This window comes from Pelophylax lessonae (assembly GCF_965119305.1).
Source record: "Pelophylax lessonae genome assembly, chromosome: 3".
In the NCBI taxonomy this organism is placed as follows: Eukaryota; Metazoa; Chordata; class Amphibia; order Anura; family Ranidae; genus Pelophylax; species Pelophylax lessonae.
Genome location: NC_138770.1, coordinates 313,781,589 through 313,802,308, shown reverse-complemented (window position 1 = coordinate 313,802,308; position 20,720 = coordinate 313,781,589). Strand labels below are relative to the sequence as shown.

Sequence of the window (20,720 nt, the reverse complement as noted above, 5' to 3'; positions counted from 1 at the left end):
TGTTTTGACATTGGGTGCAAAATTGAAATTAAACAGTTTTTTTCATAATGGTTTCTTGAGGTTCGTTTGCTTTTTTTCTGTAAATCTTGTTCCTGACATAAATATATTGGCTGGTATCGCTGGTGCAGGTTTATGATTTGGTTGTTTTAAGTGTCATTGTAGTCCCAATAGCTATATAATTATATGAGAAGTGGCAGACAAAGAATAACAAAGTTACTATGAGATGTAATCAAATTGTATAGTTTTGAGTCTGTATCACTAACCAACTGAACAGAACAAAGAACAGAACAGTGTTCAGAACAAGAAGTTCTAATCTAATAAATACACCTTTTGGGCTGGGGGCAAGAATTCCAGAAGTAATATGATTGTTTAAACACTGCCCCAGTGGTAAACGCCTGCTCAGATGTTTACTTTCCCATTACTTGGTTTATCCATGTCATGGGGTATCTAGAAATGTGTTTTTTCCAAATGTTCGCATACTAGCAATATTACAATTGTAGATCTTAAAGGTAAGCACTACTCTAATGTTTATAATGAGAGTTGGAGAATAAAGTTGTAAAAATATGACTTTGCATTTGAAGACTGTGTGGGCTGACCTGTAGAGCAGAACATTTTCTGACAAGACCCAGACATTGCATGAAGGGAGGGTATAGGCTTTTCCGCATAAGCCATGTGGCATGATTGCTATATCGAAGATAAAAAAGGTGCACAAACTCCTATATTACTATTAGGGATGCACCGATCCGATATTCGTGTCGGATATTGGCCCCGATACTGGCAAAATAGCGGGATCGGGGATTGGTAAAATTTAGCAGACCCACGGGCCGATACGGGGCGTCGCTACTCTCCAGGTTTCTGACCCTCCCTCAATCACTTCAATAGGAGAAAAAAAAGCTTTTACTCATCTAATTCTACAGTTGCAGGCATTCTTCTGTTTATAGGGGGGGGGGGGGGGGGTCGTCTTTCTTTCGGTATCCACATTACTGGCTGTGTGATGTGGACATTTCCTAGGTATCTGCCGATCCCAATACCGATCCGGAAGTATTATTTTGTTATAAGCTCACAAAACAGTACTTCCGGATCGGAATCGGGATCTGCAATTTCACAAAGCAAAAGATCAGGACCAAAAAAGTCGCATCGGTGCATCCCTAATTACTATAACCACAATTACAAAAGATGATATCCCATCACCTATTTATTTATGTGAAGACCTATTATTTGACAAGAAACCATTGTGAAATCTCACCCTGAAAATGAAAAAACTACACAGTGTGACCAAAACTTCATTAACAATATTGCATACAAAAAAAAGTGAAAGTAGAAAAAAAAAAAAAAAAAAAAAAAGACTAAACCTAAAAAATCCAATTACAGTTCAAAAAGGACGATCCACTTAAAATATGACTTCTGTGCGCTATGACCTCCGAATGCAGTTGCTCAGAGATTCTGGTAAGCCAGTGAGGAGGTGGCACTTCTGATTTATTGGTAACCTGGGAGCACTGTATGTGGAGGTAATGGCACACAGCATTCATATTTTAAGTGGAACGTTCTTTCTGGACCGTAATTGGACACTGGGAGTGGACATTTTATGTTTGTTTTATTTTTTTCAACTTTCATTTTTTTTATAATGTAATATTGTTCATGAATTTTTGGTCAATGTACTTTATTCATTTTCAAGGTGGAATTTCACATTGGAAAAAACTGTTTTAACCAACATAAAAAGGCGATGAGATATCCTCTTTTTGTATAGTAATATATAGGAGTTTTTTTTATTTATTTTTTTTATCTTAAATATTATTTGTAACTCCTTGTATCTGGAGGATTGAGTGCAGCATCTTCCTATTTCACCTAGCACATAAAAATGTTAAGAGTTCTGAAAATAGTCTAATTTGACAATTTGTGGTGGTTTTTTTTGTTTGTTTTATTTGGCATTTTTTTTTTTTTTACTTTTGGCTACTGTGATTTAGGGCTTGTCCAGATGTGTGACAGCACCTTTTGCCCCTCTGCAGGGCGATTAGTGCATGACAGGTGGTTGGAATGCAATGCATGTGTTAAACTCTGAAAGGCTACACTACGTTGCCAAAACCACGTGCAATGCACGCCGTTTGTGGCGTGGTCCCATTAATTCTGGTCCTCCAACGGAGGTATTGGCCACCAAACACAATGGGGTATCATTTTTGCTGTGGTCACAAAGCATCATTATTGCGGCATGTGTACAGCTCGGAGTGGCTGCATGTCTTTGTTTATGTGGGGGGCGATAAAATCCTGGCTCAGCCGCCTGATTTCTACCGCAATCCCGGGAACCCCCTCCCTCCCACAGCCACCCATGTGAACAAGCCCTCAGAGGTCAGCAAAATTGACTTCCATGGCCAGTTTATATTTTCGTGGATTTCCCTCTGATATGAAGATAATGATGACGTTGATTTTTATATAGTAGCAGCAGTTTTCTCAGGGCTTTACAATATAAAGGGTGCCGGTACTGTTACAATAAAATTCAGTGCAAGAGGGATAGGGGGGCCCTGCTCTTGAGAGCTTACAATGTAAAAGGTACAAGCAAGTAATAGAAAAGATAAAAAAAGTGAGGGAGCCTAGGTATAAGTACAGTTTTAGGCAGCGGCAGGACAGGCTTCCTAGAAGAAACAAGTTTTTAGTGATCGCCTAAATGTAGACCGAGTAGGAAATTGTGAGGTAGAGATTCCCAAGGATGAGAGAGGCTCTGGAGAAGTCCTGGAGGTGATGAGCATGGCAGGAGAAGACAAAGGAGGAGAGCTAGAGAGCAGAAGAGAAATCCTCTGTAATGTAATTGGCAAGGTTAACTGAACTGTTTTGATATACACCTTTTTTTTTAAACTATTTCTGTCCACTCACAATGCTTGAATAGACTTGTTCTGTAGTATTTAGAATAAAGCACTTATGAAGGTAATTTTTTTTTTCATTTTGCAGACTTTCTAGCTATGTGGAAGGTAAAAGGAGCGTCATAAAATGGGTGATATTTTGGCCTATGAAGCAGATTTGCTTGGATTAGTGAAAGAGGTATGTACTATTAGTTTTACTTTTGTTTTCATAGTTTCCCTCTCATCATATCGCTAAGACCCCTACCACACAGGGCGGGCTCCATTGGAGTCCACCTGCTCAGTGGGGTATCTGTCCACTGATCGGATTCACAGGCGGATGGCTGGTTCATGTCCACTCTGCTTATGCAGAGTGGACACAGACACAGCCCACTCTCCTCCATGGCTGGTTGGATAGAAAGAGACTGCCTGTCCGTTTACACCCAATTGCCATCCGATCCAATTTGCCAGACAGATGGGGGAACTGATCCCCCATCTGTCTGTTTTTTAGTGGACAGGATCGGTTTGGGTTTCAGTGGGTGTCAACGTACACATGACACCTGCCGCTCCATAGAGGAGACTGGAGGGTCTGCCTAAAAAAACTGACAGACGGACCTGATCCGTCCCCCGTGTTAAAGGGCCCTTACTCATAGGTGTTGGTTAGCCCTCATATGTTGGTCACTGAATATAATTGCCAGTTTTGACAGAAAAGAAAAAGCCACATGATCATTTTATGATGGGAAACCATTGTGCTGCATGCTTATTTCCTTTTTTGTAATACTGGGAAAGCAGAGAATCGGAAACAAAGCAAAATGAACAGAGGTGAAATGGCAAAATTGGCTGTGGGCTAATGGGGGTGTGGGGGTAATTGTTTTAATATTCTTACCTAAAATGGAGAAATCTTTTGAGCATCTTTTTACTTGTAAAATGTGGTTTTGTTCAAAAAAACTGCCTGCAAATATGCTTATTTCTGTCAGGTTGCATGTATGTGAAAATGGTTTAGTTCTTGAGGTTGGAAACTAAAGCTGGATACACACAATACAACTTTTGTTGTTGATTTCCTTTAGATTTACCTTCAACTATGTAGTGCAAGAGCCTGCCTGATTGCATACACATTGAAAGTGTTCAGGTTTGACCTCATATTATATGGTTTTGGTAAATCTAAAGGAAAAAATCTAAAGACAATTGTAGTGTGTATCCAGCTTTATAAAGTTAAATTCAAACTTAGTATAGCAGTATCCATTCTTTCAGCAGTGCCAAATTATCACATTAGTGATACTAAGAATTAAAAATGTTTTTCTCTTATGTCCTCCGACAGTCGCCGCCTCCTCTAAGTCATCACTATTGGGTATTGACTTCCGCTCCGCAGGAGTAGCTAGGCATAAGACTTAGTCAAAAGAAAAAAGGCATTTGCATATACACACCCATGGGGGCTGTCCCACTGGTCAATACCCCCCTGCAGTGACCACTCCCAACTCAGTTTCTTTCTGCCTAGCGTCAGGGATGTGGGTACTGTGTTGCCTTTTCTACGGTTGCGTCTCCCACCCCTCATGTCTACACTGCTTTGGGACATCCCAATAGTGATGACTTAGAGGAGGCGGCGACTGTCGGAGGACGTAAGAGAAAACTGAATTTTTGTAAAATCTTACCTGTAAAATTCCTTTCTCTGAGTCCTCCGACAGTCGCCGCCCCGCCCCTCTTTTGGGGTTGTGTTCTTATTACCTACTGCTATGCTACCAAACTGAGTTGGGAGTGGTCACTGCAGGGGGGTATTGACCAGTGGGACAGCCCCCATGGGTGTGTATATGCAAATGCATTTTTTGTTTTGACTAAGTCTTATGCCTAGCTACTCCTGCGGAGCGGAAGTCAATACCCAATAGTGATGAATTAGAGGAGGCGGCGACTGTCGGAGGACTCAGAGAAAGGAATTTTACAGTTAAGATTTTACAAAAATTCAGTTTTCACCTGCACTAAAAAAAAAGGTTTATTTTCTCCTACATGCACATTGTATGTAATAGAAATAAAATCATGAATTAAGATGCTGGTAAAATATGTGTAACACTGATAATATTTTGAGCTTTTTGTCTTGAATTTTACTTATAACCAGTACTAAACTTGGCTATGGTTTTCTCTTATTTATTATTTATACACTTACTATGCTAACTAAATTCAGATCTAAATTCAAACAAATTGGTAGACTCCACTTGGAAATGCCAAAAGGCTGTAATGATTCCTACGTAATGTGACAGGGTTATACAGTATTGTGCACATGTAGTTCCCATTCCCTTTGGTTCCTTTCCAAATGGCCATATATACATATGTGGTGATTGAAGAGGGTGCATATAAGTCTGTACTACATAAATATTATTTGTTCAATGTGCAGAACCAATGTTAGTCTTCCCATGACCTGCATTGGGCCCCTCATCAAACAATCGCATTGCGTTTAAGCTTCCGTTTTACAGAATGTGCCTGAAAGTAGCCTACGTGGCTTTCCTCATATGCATAAATCCTAAAGCAGCACTAATTGATCCCGGTTTCCTTAAGTAAATAATTTAAATACAACCTAACCACAATTAAAAATGACAAAGTTTGGGGAAAAAAAAAAAACTGCCGTGCACAATAATAAACATATATTTTTAAATTATTTAAATGCATTCTTTGTATAACTGTACCGAATTATGTTTTGTGTATTGTTTATCAGTTCCTAAGCTTCGGGGAGTTTAATGATACGTTGAAAAGCTTTACAAAAGAATGTAAAGTTAAAGGGAAACCGCTCCCAAAAAGTGATGGATCTGCTACAAGAGACTCTAAGACCTTACTAATACAGGTTGGTACATTGTTATACTCCCTGTCTTAACTGTTTGTAAATCACAGTAACAAAAAATATTTTGGGAGGTTGTGTGTGGTTTAGACATGCAAAGTCGCTACTGCTTCGTTAGATAGTACCCCAGAATTCTGAAATAAAAAAATTGCAACTGCAGTTTGCCTGGTCACCATAAAGCCCCCATAACTTCCCAACTCCATCTCTTTTCTAATGGTCCTTTTAGTCTACCCACCCTATCCCTGGCTAGTATAAAAAGTGAAGGTGCTAGGAATTGGTGAATGCATCTATGCAAGCAATTTCCCGTAGAGCACCCCAGGATTTCAGACACGGCTGTGGTGGAACTTGAAAGAAGCCGCAGCACAGAAAAAGAGACCATTTAACATACATACTCCACTCACAGGTTTGCTCAAAATGGGTTCTATAATATGGTGACTAGATTTTTTTAAATGAAATCCAGGGACATATATTTTTTTTTATTGGCAAATGGCACAGGACTGAATAATACACAGAGCGCTGGGTACAGGATTGCATAATACACAGAGCGCTGGGCACGGGACTGCATAATACACAGAGCACTGGGCACAGGACTTCATAATACACAGAGCACTGGGCACAGGACTGCATAATACACAGAGCACTGGGCACAGGACTGCATATTACACAGAGCACTGGGTACAGGATTGCATAATACACAGAGCACTGGGTACAGGACTGCATAATACACAGAGCACTGGGTACAGGATTGCATAATACACAGAGCACTGGGCACAGGACTGCATAATACACAGAGCACTGGGTACAGGACTGCATAATACACAGAGCGCTGGGCATGGGACTACATAATACATAAAATGCTGGGTACAGGACTGCATAATGCACAGAGCGCTGGGCATGGGACTGCATAATACACAGAGCGCTGGGCACGGGACTGCATAATACACAGAGCGCTGGGCACGGGACTGCATAATACACAGAGCGCTGGGCACAGGACTGCATAATACACAGAGCCCTGGGCACAGGACTGCATAGTACACAGAGCGCTGGGCACAGGACTGCATAATATACAGGAAGGTGTTAGGCAATAGAGTACAGGGTTAAGAGGTTTGCTATGCACAGAGGACACTTCCGCCCCCCACATTCATAGCTCACCTTTGCTCCCTTCTCTCACAGATTATCTCTGCAGCCACCTCTTAGCCCTTCCCCCCACAACAGCTAAACTCTCCATCTCTCCATGAAGCTACATCAGCTCTGACCCCTGCTCCCCCACTGCCCCCCCCTGTGTACAAACAGACCCCCCCCCCCCAATCTGCTCACTTCCCCTTCTTAGCCCTCCACACAGTACATTTGTGGCTCTTCCTCTCCTCCACTGAACAGCAGCAGGAGCGGCAGTGAGATCGTCCAACAGGGGCGTCTGCATCTGAGCCACCAGGCTGTTTCTCAGCCAGCATGGGATGCCCTGTCTACATTAATCGGGCCCAGAATCCGGGGACAAAACCGGGGAAAGACTTGGCCTGGGGACTGTGTCCTCAATCTGGGGACTGTCCCCGTAAACTGGGGACATCTGGTAACCCTATTCTATAATCATTTCTTTAGTATAACTAAAGACAAAACTTTTTTTTGTTTAGTTTTGGATGAAATGCAGAGGGATTACCTCTGACAGTTTTTATTGCTGTTTGTGCTGCCATTAGGGAGACGCACCCTCTCTATTTGTCCTGTTTACCATTATCATTGAAAGTGAAAGTATAAGAAAATCCCAAATATTGTGTTGTCCCCAGGAAGTAATAGAGAGGAAATTTTCCAATGGGGACACTACTTCTGGAGGGGTCCCTAAGGGATTCCCTTAATTTTGAAGAGATTTTCTCTCACATCCTGTTTAGCTTTGAGACAGAATGTGAAGGGAAATCTCCGCAATGGGACACAGATGGCGAAAAAAAAAAAAAAAAAACCTGACAGGGATTATAACCCTCTGCTCTATCCAAAATGAGAAAAAAAAAAAAAGATTTGCTTATAGTTCTACTTTAACTTTGAATATATGCGAACAGTCTTACTGGGGTATACTTACAGGTATTTATGAAGTGACGACAATTTATTCAGGACTTCACATATATTGTACATTCACATAATTTGCTGCCCTCATCTAAGATCCCTACCTGACATGCATGCATACATTTACAGTGCCTTGCGAAAGTATTCGGCCCCCTTGAACTTTTCGAACTTTTGCTACATTTCAGGCTTTAAACATAAAGATCTAAAACAGTAATTTTTTGTGAAGAATCAACAACAACACGTGGGACACAATCATGAAGTGGAACGAAATTTATTGGATATTTCAAACTTTTTTAACAAATAAAAAACTGAAAAATTGGGCGTGCAAAATTATTCAGCCCCCTTAACCACCTAAGCCCCGGAAGATTTTACCCCCTTCCTGACCAGGGCCTATTTTGCGATTCGGCACTGCGTGATTTTAACGGACAATTGCGCGGTCGTGCGACGCTGTACCTAAACTAATTTTGTGTCCTTTTTTTCCCACAAACAGAGCTTTCTTTTGGTGGTATTTGATCACCTGTGCGATTTTTTTTGATCATGCGCTATAAACAAAAAAAGAGCGACAATTTTGCAAAAATGTGAAAAGCTAATTTATAACCCGCGCTTATGGATGTTCTATTAGAAATATAAAAAACCAAATGAGTAGAAAACTCCAAGTGTACAAATGTGTATAAAAAAGTGTATAAAAAGTGCAGCTGCTGCAACACTAAGAAAACCTTAGAAAGAATATTAAACACAAATTTAAGCAGCGCTAGCACTCTAAAATGGTGACAAAATAATTTAGCACAGTGTTCTCTTCAAAGGAAATAAATATGTGACGTTCTAATATTGATAAGTGGATGTTAAAAAATCCTTAGAATAAATAGTGTTATAAATATAATATCCACTGTAAACCACCAGTAATAAATAACATCTAAGGGCTCTTTCACACAGGCGGTCCGATCAGATCCGCCTGTCAGTTTTTTAGGCGGATCTGATCGGATCCTCCATGCAGCTCTATGGGGCAGCGGGTGTCAGCGGAGACACCTCCGCTGACACCCGCTGCCATCCGCATCCGATCCTGTGCTGAAATCTGGACGGATGGAAACCCTATTTTTCCATCCGTTCAGTAATCGGAGCGGAGCGGATCTGATGAGAGCGGACAGGCGGTCCGCTCTCCTCCGATCCCCCATAGAGGGCAGCGGGTGCTGAGACACCTCCCTCTCCGCTCTGCAAGCGGAGACGGAGCTGTCATCCGCCCGGCTCAGCGGGGATCGCGGATCGATCCCCGCTGAGCAACACGGATCCGCCTGCGGAGGCGGACCGTGTGAAAGAGCCCTAATGGTGATAAGAAATAAAGTGCTGAAAAAATTGTGAAAAAAGTCCACAAATAGAACCAAGTGAAAATATATAGTCCTTAATGTGATCCAAAAGTAAGGTGCTCCAGTGCTGGTAAACAATATAGTGCTCCAAAGTGAAGGGTGCCCCTCTCGGTCCCCTACTCACCAAATCGCCAATAATTGGAAGCCTTAGTAATATTGCACATAAGCCCTTGGCATCAGGATTCTTAAGGCAGGTTCTCCATACGCCTCTTACTATATATATATATATATATATATATATATATATATATATATATATATATATATATATATATATATATATATATATATATATATATATATATATATATATATATGGGTCCGCTTGCGCATCCACTGTCTTGCAGAGCAGCTACATGGGATGTGACCACTTCCTGTCTTCAGTCTTCCTGTCTTCAGACAGGAAGTGGTCACATCCCATGTAGCTGCTCTGCAAGACAGTGGATGCGCAAGCGGACCCATATATATATATATATATATATATATATATATATATATATATATATATATATATATATATATATATATATATATATATATATATATAGTAAGAGGCGTATGGAGAACCTGCCTTAAGAATCCTGATGCCAAGGGCTTATGTGCAATATTACTAAGGCTTCCAATTATTGGCGATTTGGTGAGTAGGGGACCGAGAGGGGCACCCTTCACTTTGGAGCACTATATTGTTTACCAGCACTGGAGCACCTTACTTTTGGATCACATTAAGGACTATATATTTTCACTTGGTTCTATTTATTTGTGGACTTTTTTCACAATTTTTTCAGCACTTTATTTCTTATCACCATTAGATGTTATTTATTACTGGTGGTTTACAGTGGATATTATATTTATAACACTATTTATTCTAAGGATTTTTTAACATCCACTTATCAATATTAGAACGTCACATATTTATTTCCTTTGAAGAGAACACTGTGCTAAATTATTTTGTCACCATTTTAGAGTGCTAGCGCTGCTTAAATTTGTGTTTAATATTCTTTCTAAGGTTTTCTTAGTGTTGCAGCAGCTGCACTTTTTATACACTTTTTTATACACATTTGTACACTTGGAGTTTTCTACTGCTTAAATTTGTGTTTTAAAATTTTGCAAAAATAACAATATTTTTCACGTTTTATATAAAATTCCCCCCCAAAAAATGTAAAAATCAAAATTTTCTTAACATTTTTGGCCAATTTGTTTTCTGCTACATATGCTTGGTAAAAAAATCACAGTAAGCGTATTTGGATTGGTTTGCGCAAAAGTTATTGCGTTTACTAACTAAGGGAAAGATTTTTGTCATTTTTGTTGTGTTTTTTTTTTTTTTTCTTTTATAACGAGTAATGGCGGCGATCTGCGATTTTTTTTTTTTTTTTTTGGCGACATTGCGGTGGACAGATCGGACCCTTGACTGACATTTTTGACACTTTTGGGGATACCAGTGACATTACTACAGTAATCAGTGCTATAAATATGCTAAAAATGACACTGGCAGGGAAGGGGTTAACTTTATTGGGGAAGGAGGGGTTAAGTATGTCCCTAGGGGCGTGTTTCTAACTGTGATTGGACATGGCTACTGGTGTAAGAACAGAGATCAATGGTCCTACATAGTAGAACCGTGTGATCTCCATTTTTACACAGGGGAGAATGACGGGCGGCTTTGTTTACATTAGCCGCCTGACTTTCTCCCTTCACGGCGCACGATCGCGAGTGACCGGCGGACATCCACTGAAAGTAAAGGGGCTGAATAATTTTGCACGCCCAATTTTTCAGTTTTTTATTTGTTAACAAAGTTTGAAATATCCAATAAATTTCGTTCCACTTCATGATTGTGTCCCACTTGTTGATTCTTCACAAAAAATTACAGTTTTATATCTTTATGTTTGAAGCCTGAAATGTGGCAAAAGGTCGCTAAGTTCAAGGGGGCCAAATCCGTTCGCAAGGCACTGTGTATGTATGTATGTATGTATGTATGTATGTGTGTGTGTGTGTGTGTGTGTGTGTGTGTATATATATATATATATATATATATATATATATATATATATATATATATATATATATATATATATATATATATATATATATATATATATATATATATATATATATATATATTTCTCTTACGTCCTCCGACAGTCGCCACCTCTTCATATTCGTCACATATGGGGTATTAGACTTTGCTCCGAAGGAGTAGCTAGGCAACAGAATATGTTAACAATAAAGCTTTAACATATCCCACCCTCAAGGGGTGGTCCCCTCAGTCAATACCCTCCTACTTCCTGCAACCATATCTCAGTTTTAATGTCTAGCTTGTCAGGAGTGGCTGGCTCTCTCTGTGCTGGGACTTTCTGTCCCAGACTCTTTCTTCTTTTTAATATTTTGTTTGAGTTTTCTCTCTATCTTTACTTAGCTGTTATTTTTGTCAGCATTAGTTAGTTCTTCGGACGAAGAGGATCATGCGGACTGGGTCTCGGGCTGATCCCCCTGGTCGCAGGTCGTGGGTCAGTGGCTTCCCAGTCTGCCATCGAGCGTTCAGCCAGGTAACGCTCCTGGCACAGTGAACGACCCATCCCTGTTCGGTGCAGGGATGATTGGTGAGGTGGCTACCTCACCGGACGCTGTGCGGTTTCTTAACCTCCATTGTGTGCGTCTTGAATTGCGACTCTCCCTGCCTCATGTGCAGCGGCTTGTTCGCCTGTGCGGGTTCCCCACGCCATGTGAGGTAAGTGTATTTATGTGGGGACCTGTCTGTCTGGGAGGGTCTCAGTCTGGGACTGTGTAACCTGCCTTTAATCACACTGCTTGTCTCCCTATCTCTCGGCTGCATGCTGTGGGCTGCAAGGGGGGGGGGGGGGAGCTGTATGACACTGTGTGTGTCAGGCTGGGCAGTGTGAGAAGCTGTGTGCTGTGGGGCATGTTTTTTCTTGGCATGTTTGGGCATATACAGCGATCGCTGCGGCGATCTAACATGTATCCTTATATTGGGATGTAATGTGTGTGTTTTTATGCACTGTGGAGCGGCGTTTTCGGCGCCAAACGACGCCATTTTACCGGCGCCCGCTCCGGCCGCATGGTTTACATGCACGGCGGCCATTTTCTTGTAGCCTCCATAGGCTTACATAGAGCGCCCTGGCAGCATCACTTCCTCTTTCCAGGAACACCGATCGAGGCAGCAGCAGCAGCGGGGTCTCCTCAGGTTTTATCCTTCTGTTCTTGCTATCCATTGCCTGTATTCAGTTTGTATATTCCCTGTGGGGGTCTCATTGTGCCTGAGTGTGGTGCGGTGGGCTGCGCTTGCCGCGCTTGCTAAAAGGGGGCAGTTAACCCTTGGTTGTCTGGCATTACAGGGGCAATGGATTCTCAGGAGGGCAAGTTTCCTACAGTATTGGTGGAAAGCCAGGGGACCGCTGTTTCCCCCCCAGGGGGGGATTTAGCCGCTATTGTGGCTGGCCTTGCTGCCCAGGTGCAAATGCTGGTGGCTGCTCAATCTACTAAACGGCCCAGAGTTGCTCTGTCCTCTGATTCTGAGGGTGAAGGTGATGGGGCTGTTCTGGCAGGGACCTCCTTATCGGGGTCCCGCTCCTCTCTTGATCTAGTGGGGTCTGAGGTAGAGGCTGAAGTTGAGGGGGTTGATAATTCTCCCCCTGGCTCGCCTGAAGAGCTTGCAATCATGGATGAGTTGATTGCTTCCATTAAGCAGACGCTGCGTTTGCAGGACGAAGTGTGTCCCCCCGCTGCCTTGGCGGCTTATGGGACGCAGAGGAAACGCAGGACGCCGCAGGTTTTTCCCTGCAATGCTGATTTTCAGCGCGCTGTTAAGGATCAATGGCGCGATCTGCGCAAGCCTTTTGCGGTACCAAGTAAATTCAAGCTGCGTTATCCTTTCTCGCCTGCCACTGATGAACGGTGGTGTGTGCCTCCGCCAGTGGATCATGCAATTGCGGTTTTGAACAAAGCCACTGCGATTCCTGCAGAGGGTTCCCCTGTTTTCCGTGATGCCACGGATAGGAGACTGGAGTCTCTTGCCCGTCATACTTATTCTGTTACGGGTTCTATGCTTAAGGCTCTGTTTGCTTCTCTCATGGCGGCCCAGGCGATCGCAAGTTGGACGCAGATGCTTAGGCGCGTCCTAGTGGCCGATTCGGCCTCGGCGGCGACCCTGGATATGGTGGATCAGATCCACCAGGGTGTCATGTATCTGTGTGATGCGGACCTGGACCTGATTCCGTTGGCTGCACGTGTGCACAGCGTGGCGGTGTTGTCTCGCCGTCTGGTTTGGTTGAAATGTTGGTCGGTGGACCAATCTTCACGTAAGACCTTAGCCAATCTGCCTTATGATGGGTCTCACCTTTTTGGGGAGTCCCTGGATGTGTTGATTAAGGGGATCACCGGGGGTAAGAGCACTCTCTTGCCCCATTTCCCCAAGGCTAAGGGGGCTTCTGGGAAGAAGCATGCTAATTTTCGGCCCCCTCAGGGGTCCTTTCGTGCCTTTCGGCCGCACTACAAGGGCAAACCGTTCAAAGGCCAAGGCTCTCAGAAGAAGCCCTGGTCTGGGAAACAGAAGTCCGGCCAATCCGGACCTGCAGCCCATAACAGTTCGGCCTGAAGGGGCGCCCTCACCCAGTTTTGGGGTGGGGGGACGCTTGCTCGGTTTTCTTCAGCCCTGGTTGGCCCGTGTGCGGGACAGATGGGTTCTGGAAATCGTTCGATCTGGTTACAAGATCGAGTTTCTCTCTCGGCCGGAGAGCAGATTTTTTCCCTCAAATCTTCAACTGTCTCCAGAGCGCCTGCGGGATCTGCACCTGGCGGTGCGGGACCTGAGGGCTCAGGGAGTGGTGGTTCCGGTGCCTCATCGGGACAGATTTCGGGGGTTTTATTCCAATCTGTTCACCGTGCCCAGGAAGGAGGGCAAGGTTCGTCCGATTCTGGACTTGAAGGCTCTGAACCGCTCTGTGCGGGTTCGCAAGTTCCGCATGGAATCCCTGCGCTCGGTGGTGGCTGCCCTCGTTCCGGGGGAATTCATGGCCTCCATCGATTTGAAGGATGCGTACCTTCACATCCCCATATTCGAGGGTCATCAGAGATACCTTCGATTTGCCATTGCGGAGGATCACTACCAGTTCGTGGCGCTGCCCTTTGGTCTCGCCTCGGCTCCGCGGGTCTTCACCAAGGTGCTTGCACCGGTTCTGGCATTATTGAGGGCCCAGGGCATTTCTGTCCTGGGGTATCTGGACGACATTCTGGTTCGGTCTGCGACCAGACAGGGTCTGGAGGAGGACCTGTCTGTCACAATGCAAACTCTGCAGGAGTTTGGTTGGACGATAAATGTTCCAAAGTCGACACTGAGTCCGTCGGTTCCTCTCCCCTATCTGGGAATGATACTGGACTCGGTGCAGGCGAAGGTCTTCCTGCCGGAAGACAAACTCAGGACTCTTCAGGAGGAAGTCAGGTCCCTCAGGGACGTTCCACACTCGTCTCTGCGGACGTGTATGAGATGTCTGGGATTGATGGTCTCGGCCTTCGAGGCGATTCCTTTCGCGCAGTTTCACACGCGGGGTCTCCAAGCGGAGATCCTGTCCAGGTGGGACGGGCGACCTCAATCTCTGGATCTTCAGATCTCGTTGAGTCATCGCACCAGGGAAAACCTTCTGTGGTGGCTCCAGTCCCCGTTGGTGTCCGGGGGCAAGTCGTTTCGTCTGATCTCGTGGACGGTAATCACCACGGATGCCAGCCTGTCGGGCTGGGGTGGTGTTCTGGGCGTTCTGTCCGCCCAGGGGACCTGGTCGGAGGGGGAGTCTTCCCTCCCGATCAACATTCTGGAATTGCGTGCGATAAGGCTCTGTCTTCATCGCTGGACGGACCGGCTGCAGGGCTGCCCGGTTCGGGTGCAGACGGACAATGCCACGGCGGTGGCCTACATCAACCACCAAGGGGGCACCAGGAGTGCCCGAGCGGCTCGAGAAGTGGCCGACATTCTATCTTGGGCCGAGACTCGTGTCCCGGCGATAACGGCGGTTCACATTCCGGGGGTGGAGAACTGGCAGGCGGACTATCTGAGTCGCCAGACCCTGGATCAGGGGGAATGGTCTCTCCACCCGGCTGTCTTCCAGTTGTTGTGCGCGAAGTGGGGTCTTCCAGATGTGGACCTGTTCGCGTCTCGCCTCAACTACAAGGTGAAGAGGTTCGTGGCAAGGACGCGCGACCCTCGGGCAGACGCGTCGGACGCGTTAGTGGCCCCGTGGCATCAGTACAGGCTGATGTACGCGTTTCCACCGATTCAGTTGCTGTCCAGGTTCCTTCGCAGGTTACACTCGGAACGCAGCACGGTGATTCTTGTGGCACCGGACTGGCCTCGCCGGTCCTGGTACGCAGACCTCGTGAATCTGGCGGTCGACGCCCCTTGGCGTCTGCCTCTTCGAGACGATCTACTGTCTCAAGGACCGATTTGCCATCCTGCTTTACAGTCGCTGGCTTTGACGGCCTGGCTGTTGAGACCGAGGTCCTGAAGGAGAAGGGTCTCTCTCCAGAGGTCGTTCATACTTTGATCAACGCGAGGAAGTCTTCCTCGGGGAAGGTTTATTACCGTACTTGGAAGGCATATTTTGCCTGGTGTGAGTCCAGGGGGTTTTCACCCCGCACGTACTCGGTTTCCCGTGTGCTGTCTTTCCTTCAGACGGGTGTCGATCAGCGTTTGGCGCTGGCTACGATAAAGGGTCAGGTGTCTGCGCTGGCCGTTCTGTTTCAACGTCCCGTGGCTTCCAACTCCTTGGTTGGCACCTTTATTCAGGGTGTGCGGCATCTGGTTCCTCCTAGGAGGGATCCTTTGCCCCCTTGGGACTTGAATCTCGTTCTATCTGTGTTACAACGTGCTCCTTTTGAACAGATCAGGGAGATCTCGTTGTCTATGTTGTCCAAAAAGGTCGCCTTTTTGGTGGCGATCACTTCGGCTCGCAGAGTGTCGGAACTGGCGGCTTTGTCCTGCAAGTCTCCGTACCTGGTTGTTCATTTGGATAAGGTGGTCTTGCGACCTAATCCTTCTTTTCTGCCGAAACGAGTTTCGGAATTCCATCTTAACGAGGATATTGTTTTACCTTCGTTGTGCACGAAGCCTAAACATCCAAAGGAGATGAGATTGCACTCTCTGGATGTTGTTCGGGCGATAAGGGTTTACCTTAAATCGACTGAGTCTTTTCGTAAGATGGACTCCTTGTTTGTTCTACCAGAGGGTCCTCGGAAGGGCATGGCGGCTTCGGCCTCTACCATCGCCAAATGGATCAGGCAGACCATTGAACAGGCCTATGCCTTGCAGGGGAAGGTTCCCCCTGTGCCTGTGAAGGCGCACTCTACTAGATCTCTGAGTACGTCTTGGGCCTGCCGTCATGGGGCTTCTGTAGCCCAGGTGTGTAAGGCGGCGACTTGGTCGACCGTGCACACTTTCACAAAATTCTACAAAGTAGATGTTCAGGCATCGGCGGATGCTTCCTTTGGCCGCAAGGTTCTTAGTGCGGCTGTTCCCTAGGGTCCCTTGTGGGGACTCCTGGCTGTTGGGATAGTTTTTGTATCCCCTGGGTTTTTTTGTCTTTTCCTGGGTTGTTGCTCCTGTTGAGCACTTATTTTTGCTGTTGCCCAGCTGGTTTCCTTCCTTTGGTAAGGTTCCTTTCTTTGATGTGGAGACTGCGTTGCCTTTCGGCGCGGATGCGTTTCCCACCCCTCATGTTTGCACTGCTTTGGGACGTCCCCATATGTGACGAATATGAAGAGGCGGCGACTGTCGGAGGACGTAAGAGAAAACGGAATTTTTGTAAAATCTTACCTGTAAAATTCCTTTCTCTGAGTCCTCCGACAGTCGCCGCCCCCGCCCCTCTTTTGGGGTTTGAATGTATACTCTACTGCTATTCCACTAAAACTGAGATATGGTTGCAGGAAGTAGGAGGGTATTGACTGAGGGGACCACCCCTTGAGGGTGGGATATGTTAAAGCTTTATTGTTAACATATTCTGTTGCCTAGCTACTCCTTCGGAGCAAAGTCTAATACCCCATATGTGACGAATATGAAGAGGCGGCGACTGTCGGAGGACTCAGAGAAAGGAATTTTACAGGTAAGATTTTACAAAAATTCCGTTATATTTATTTATTTATTGGTTTGCACAAAAGTTATCGCGTCTACAAACTAGGGGAAAGATTTGTCTTTTTTCTTTAATTTTTTACTAGTAATGGCAGCAATAAGCGACTTTTAGCGAGACTGCGACATTGCGGCGGACAGATAGAATACCTAACTGCCATTTTTGACACTTTTGGGGGGGGGGGGGACTAGTGACATTACTATAGTAATCGGGGATAAAAATATGCACTGTTACTGGACTAATGACACTGGCAGGGAAGGGGTTACCACGCAATCAAAGGGTTAAATGGGTCCCTTGTGGGTGCTTTCTAACTGTGTGGAGGATGGGCTTGCTGAATGAACAAATAGTAACGAACATGGGGATCCTGTGTTCCTCCCGACAGAACAGCGGTCTGCTGTGTTTACAACGGCAGACCGCCATACTGTCTCCACGGGGAGCGATCGCAGGTGCCCGGCGGACATCCCAGCCGCCAGACCCGCTAATTGGCTCCCCCTGTGGCCAATCAAAACATGCGCGCGCTTCCGGCAGCTCACGCGTGCCCCTACTAGTGGTCCCGCAAAGTGACGTACATCATGGGACAGAGCAGAAAAAGTGCAACTAAACACTTGTAAAAAAAAAAAAAGGCTTGAAAAAAGCTCATGTGTTTTTCAGGTGTTTCCATTGAAGTGCATTGGGACAAAAACCCTCAATTCTGCCTGAAAGGTAGCCGTCATGTCGTTTTTTTTTTTTTTTTTTTTTTTTTTTTTGAGCGACAGGCGTTTTGCTACAAGCGACAGGATGCTCAGATATGAACAAGAGAGGAGAAAACCACAAGCGCCTACTATAAGTGTAGCAGTTAAAACTAATTAATGTAGATTAAAATTACTCACAAGAGTGGGTAAAAACAGGCATGTAATGGCAGGAGGTGGTCCTTCACTTTAGCAAACAAGGAGGCGTCCCTGGGGACGATGTCTGGCATCAGGTTTTAGCAGCAGAGTTCACCCTGGTTTGAACCGAGGGCTTCCCGGGTCCGCTGGGGGCTGTGACTCGTCCGTCTAGGGCCCGTGACATCACTTCCTGGTTGTGGCGTGGGGGACTTATGGCATGGGGGACTTCGGCGGCCTGAAGAAGTAGCGCATGCTACACAACTTGTTGCAGTAAGTCCCCCATGCCGCAACCAGGAAGTGATGTCACGGGCCCTCGACGGATGAGTCACAGCCCCCAGCGGACCCGGGAAGCCCTCTGTTTAAATCAGAGTGAACTCTGCTGCTAAAACCTGATGCCGGACTTCATCCCCAGGGACCCCCACTTGTTTGCGGAAGTGAAGGACCACCTCCTGCCATTACATGTCTGTTTTTACACACTCTTGTGAGTAATTTTAATCCACATTTATTAAAGTAGTTTTAACTGCTACACTTAGTAGGTGCTTGTGGTTTTCTCCTCTCTTGCTTCCTCAACAGAGCGCTTCTCTCGTCATCACCAGCAGCCATAAGTGTACAGGTACCAGACCAGGATTGCCCCCCCCCCCCCCTTTCTCAGGAACACCTGTCCACCATCGGACACTTTCTGATGCTCCTGGATCTATGTCTATTTATCCATTATTGTCCAACATTAATTGATTGATTATAGACCGTTCGAGATTATACTGCATATCTGAACTTGCGCCAATTCCTGTTTTTGCTCAGATATGAGCAAAGGGCTATTGAAAACTGTTTTTACTTATTGAGGGTTTTTGAGCTTTGCGCTACAAGCTACAAAATGCTCAAGTGTGAACGGGGTACCTAAGTGAAAATTTATTTATAATTCTACACAGCATTTATCTCATTTAATGAGATGCCTTCATTTAAGGGAAGATTATTTGTCTTTGTATAACTGTTTGTTTTTTAAATAAATGTTTTTGCCACATATTCTGTAGTTTGTAGATCATCAGTAAGACTGTACATTAGGGGAATGTCAAATATGTATATGTTTACTGAGCCTTTAAAACGTTAAGTTTCCCCTGAGAATATCCCTGGATATTTTTTGTAGTTTGAAATGAAAGCTGTTGTGAATAATTATTCTGGAGCAGATATACTTGAAATGCGTGGAATGTTAACACTGGGGGATGCTATTCTGCTAACATGCAACACCCTGTCTGAGCTGATCGTCGCCTTTTGGTGGGAGCTTCCACAGACAGGGCGGTGAATGCTAGGAAATGTCTTGTCTGTCAGAATATATTGCTTAATTCTTCTCCATTTTGGCCAGAGAGGGTAAAATTAGGATAAGGTCATCCTTCCTGTGGTGAAGGTGAGTGGATTGGTACTGGTGCGTGTGTGGGTGCAGTTACAGGATATGATAACAGCACATTGCATCTAATTTTACTGTGACTAATGAAGAATCACTTAACCCTTTTATACGTTTTGGAAGTGTACTTGACCTCATCTCATTTTCCTGTACTTTTACACAATGGGCATGTTGAGTATTAATGACCACATTAAATGTTATGTTTTCCCAATTTTTCATTTTATTATGCATTTTGACATGTCATTCTCATTGCGTTAGTGCCCCTGTTCCTGTATTGTCCTGTAGTCATCAAGACTTTAGAAGTGTGGGATTCAAATATAAGAGAAATATAGGGGGCTACCATTGCTCCTTGTGGAAGTGTTGGTTGACTGGCTGCAGTCCAGGCCCGGTAGGTTTAATACTTTGTTTGTTTAGTGACTTGAAATAAAGTATGTAGATCAAAAATGATGGAGAAAAGTGAATCACTTTTCTGCTCAGGTATGGTTTATTTACTAAAGCTTGAGAGTGCAAAATCAGGCTCACTTCTGCATAGAAACCAATTAGCTTCTAACCTCAGCTTGTTTAATTATGCTTTGGCAATAAAACCTGAGAGCTGATTGGTTTCTTTGAAGTGAGCCTGATTTTACGCTCGCCAACTTTAGTAAATAAACCCTTGGGAGTTTCTTTTTTTTTTGAAAAATTCTTTTTATTGATTTTTAAAGAAAGAACAGAGTAACACAAACAGACACACACAGCAGCCAAAAAAAGGCATACAATAACCCAACAACAACCTCCCCCCCCCCCCCCACCCACCCAAAAACGACCACCAGCACCCTGAGAAGACCAGGAGCGTCGAGGTCAGGGGGTCAGCGCAGGCCACCGTCCAAGGACAGCACGACCTACCACCGGCCTCCGGAGTAAACAACCTTCGGTCCCTTCTCATAAACCACACACCATATCTCCCCCCTACCCGGGATCAAAACATGTCAATTCAACATTAAAGAGACCCAATATCTGGCTGTTCTTGCAGGACTACAAAGCTAGAATACAAGATAGCATAAGTACACTTCTATAGAGCGTTCAATACACCAGCGTCATAACAGTTACACAATATGCAGTTCAGCCCACAGTGTCTGAGGAGTCCACCCACGCCCTCCAAACCTTGTCAAATTTTTTCGGGCAACCTCGTGAGACATAGGTGGCTTTGTATAGGGGCAGCATTGCATTCACTAGGCCTTTCCAGAACAGTAAGGATGGCGGGGAAACCTTCTTCCAATGTAGTAAAATAGCCTTTTTG

General features: G+C 44.9%; 1 protein-coding gene across 1 annotated transcript in view; it reads left to right on the top strand.

Moving 5' to 3' along the window:
* The first annotated feature begins 2,939 nt into the window (after window positions 1-2,939).
* ARMC9 (armadillo repeat containing 9) overlaps window positions 2,940-20,720 on the top strand; it is a 272,464-nt gene continuing 254,683 nt past the window's right edge. The window contains exons 1-2 of the mRNA XM_082251375.1: window positions 2,940-3,030; window positions 5,530-5,655. Of these exons, the coding sequence (XP_082107501.1) occupies window positions 2,980-3,030; window positions 5,530-5,655 (177 nt within the window). The 5' untranslated portion in view covers window positions 2,940-2,979. The remainder of the gene's footprint in view (window positions 3,031-5,529; window positions 5,656-20,720) is intronic.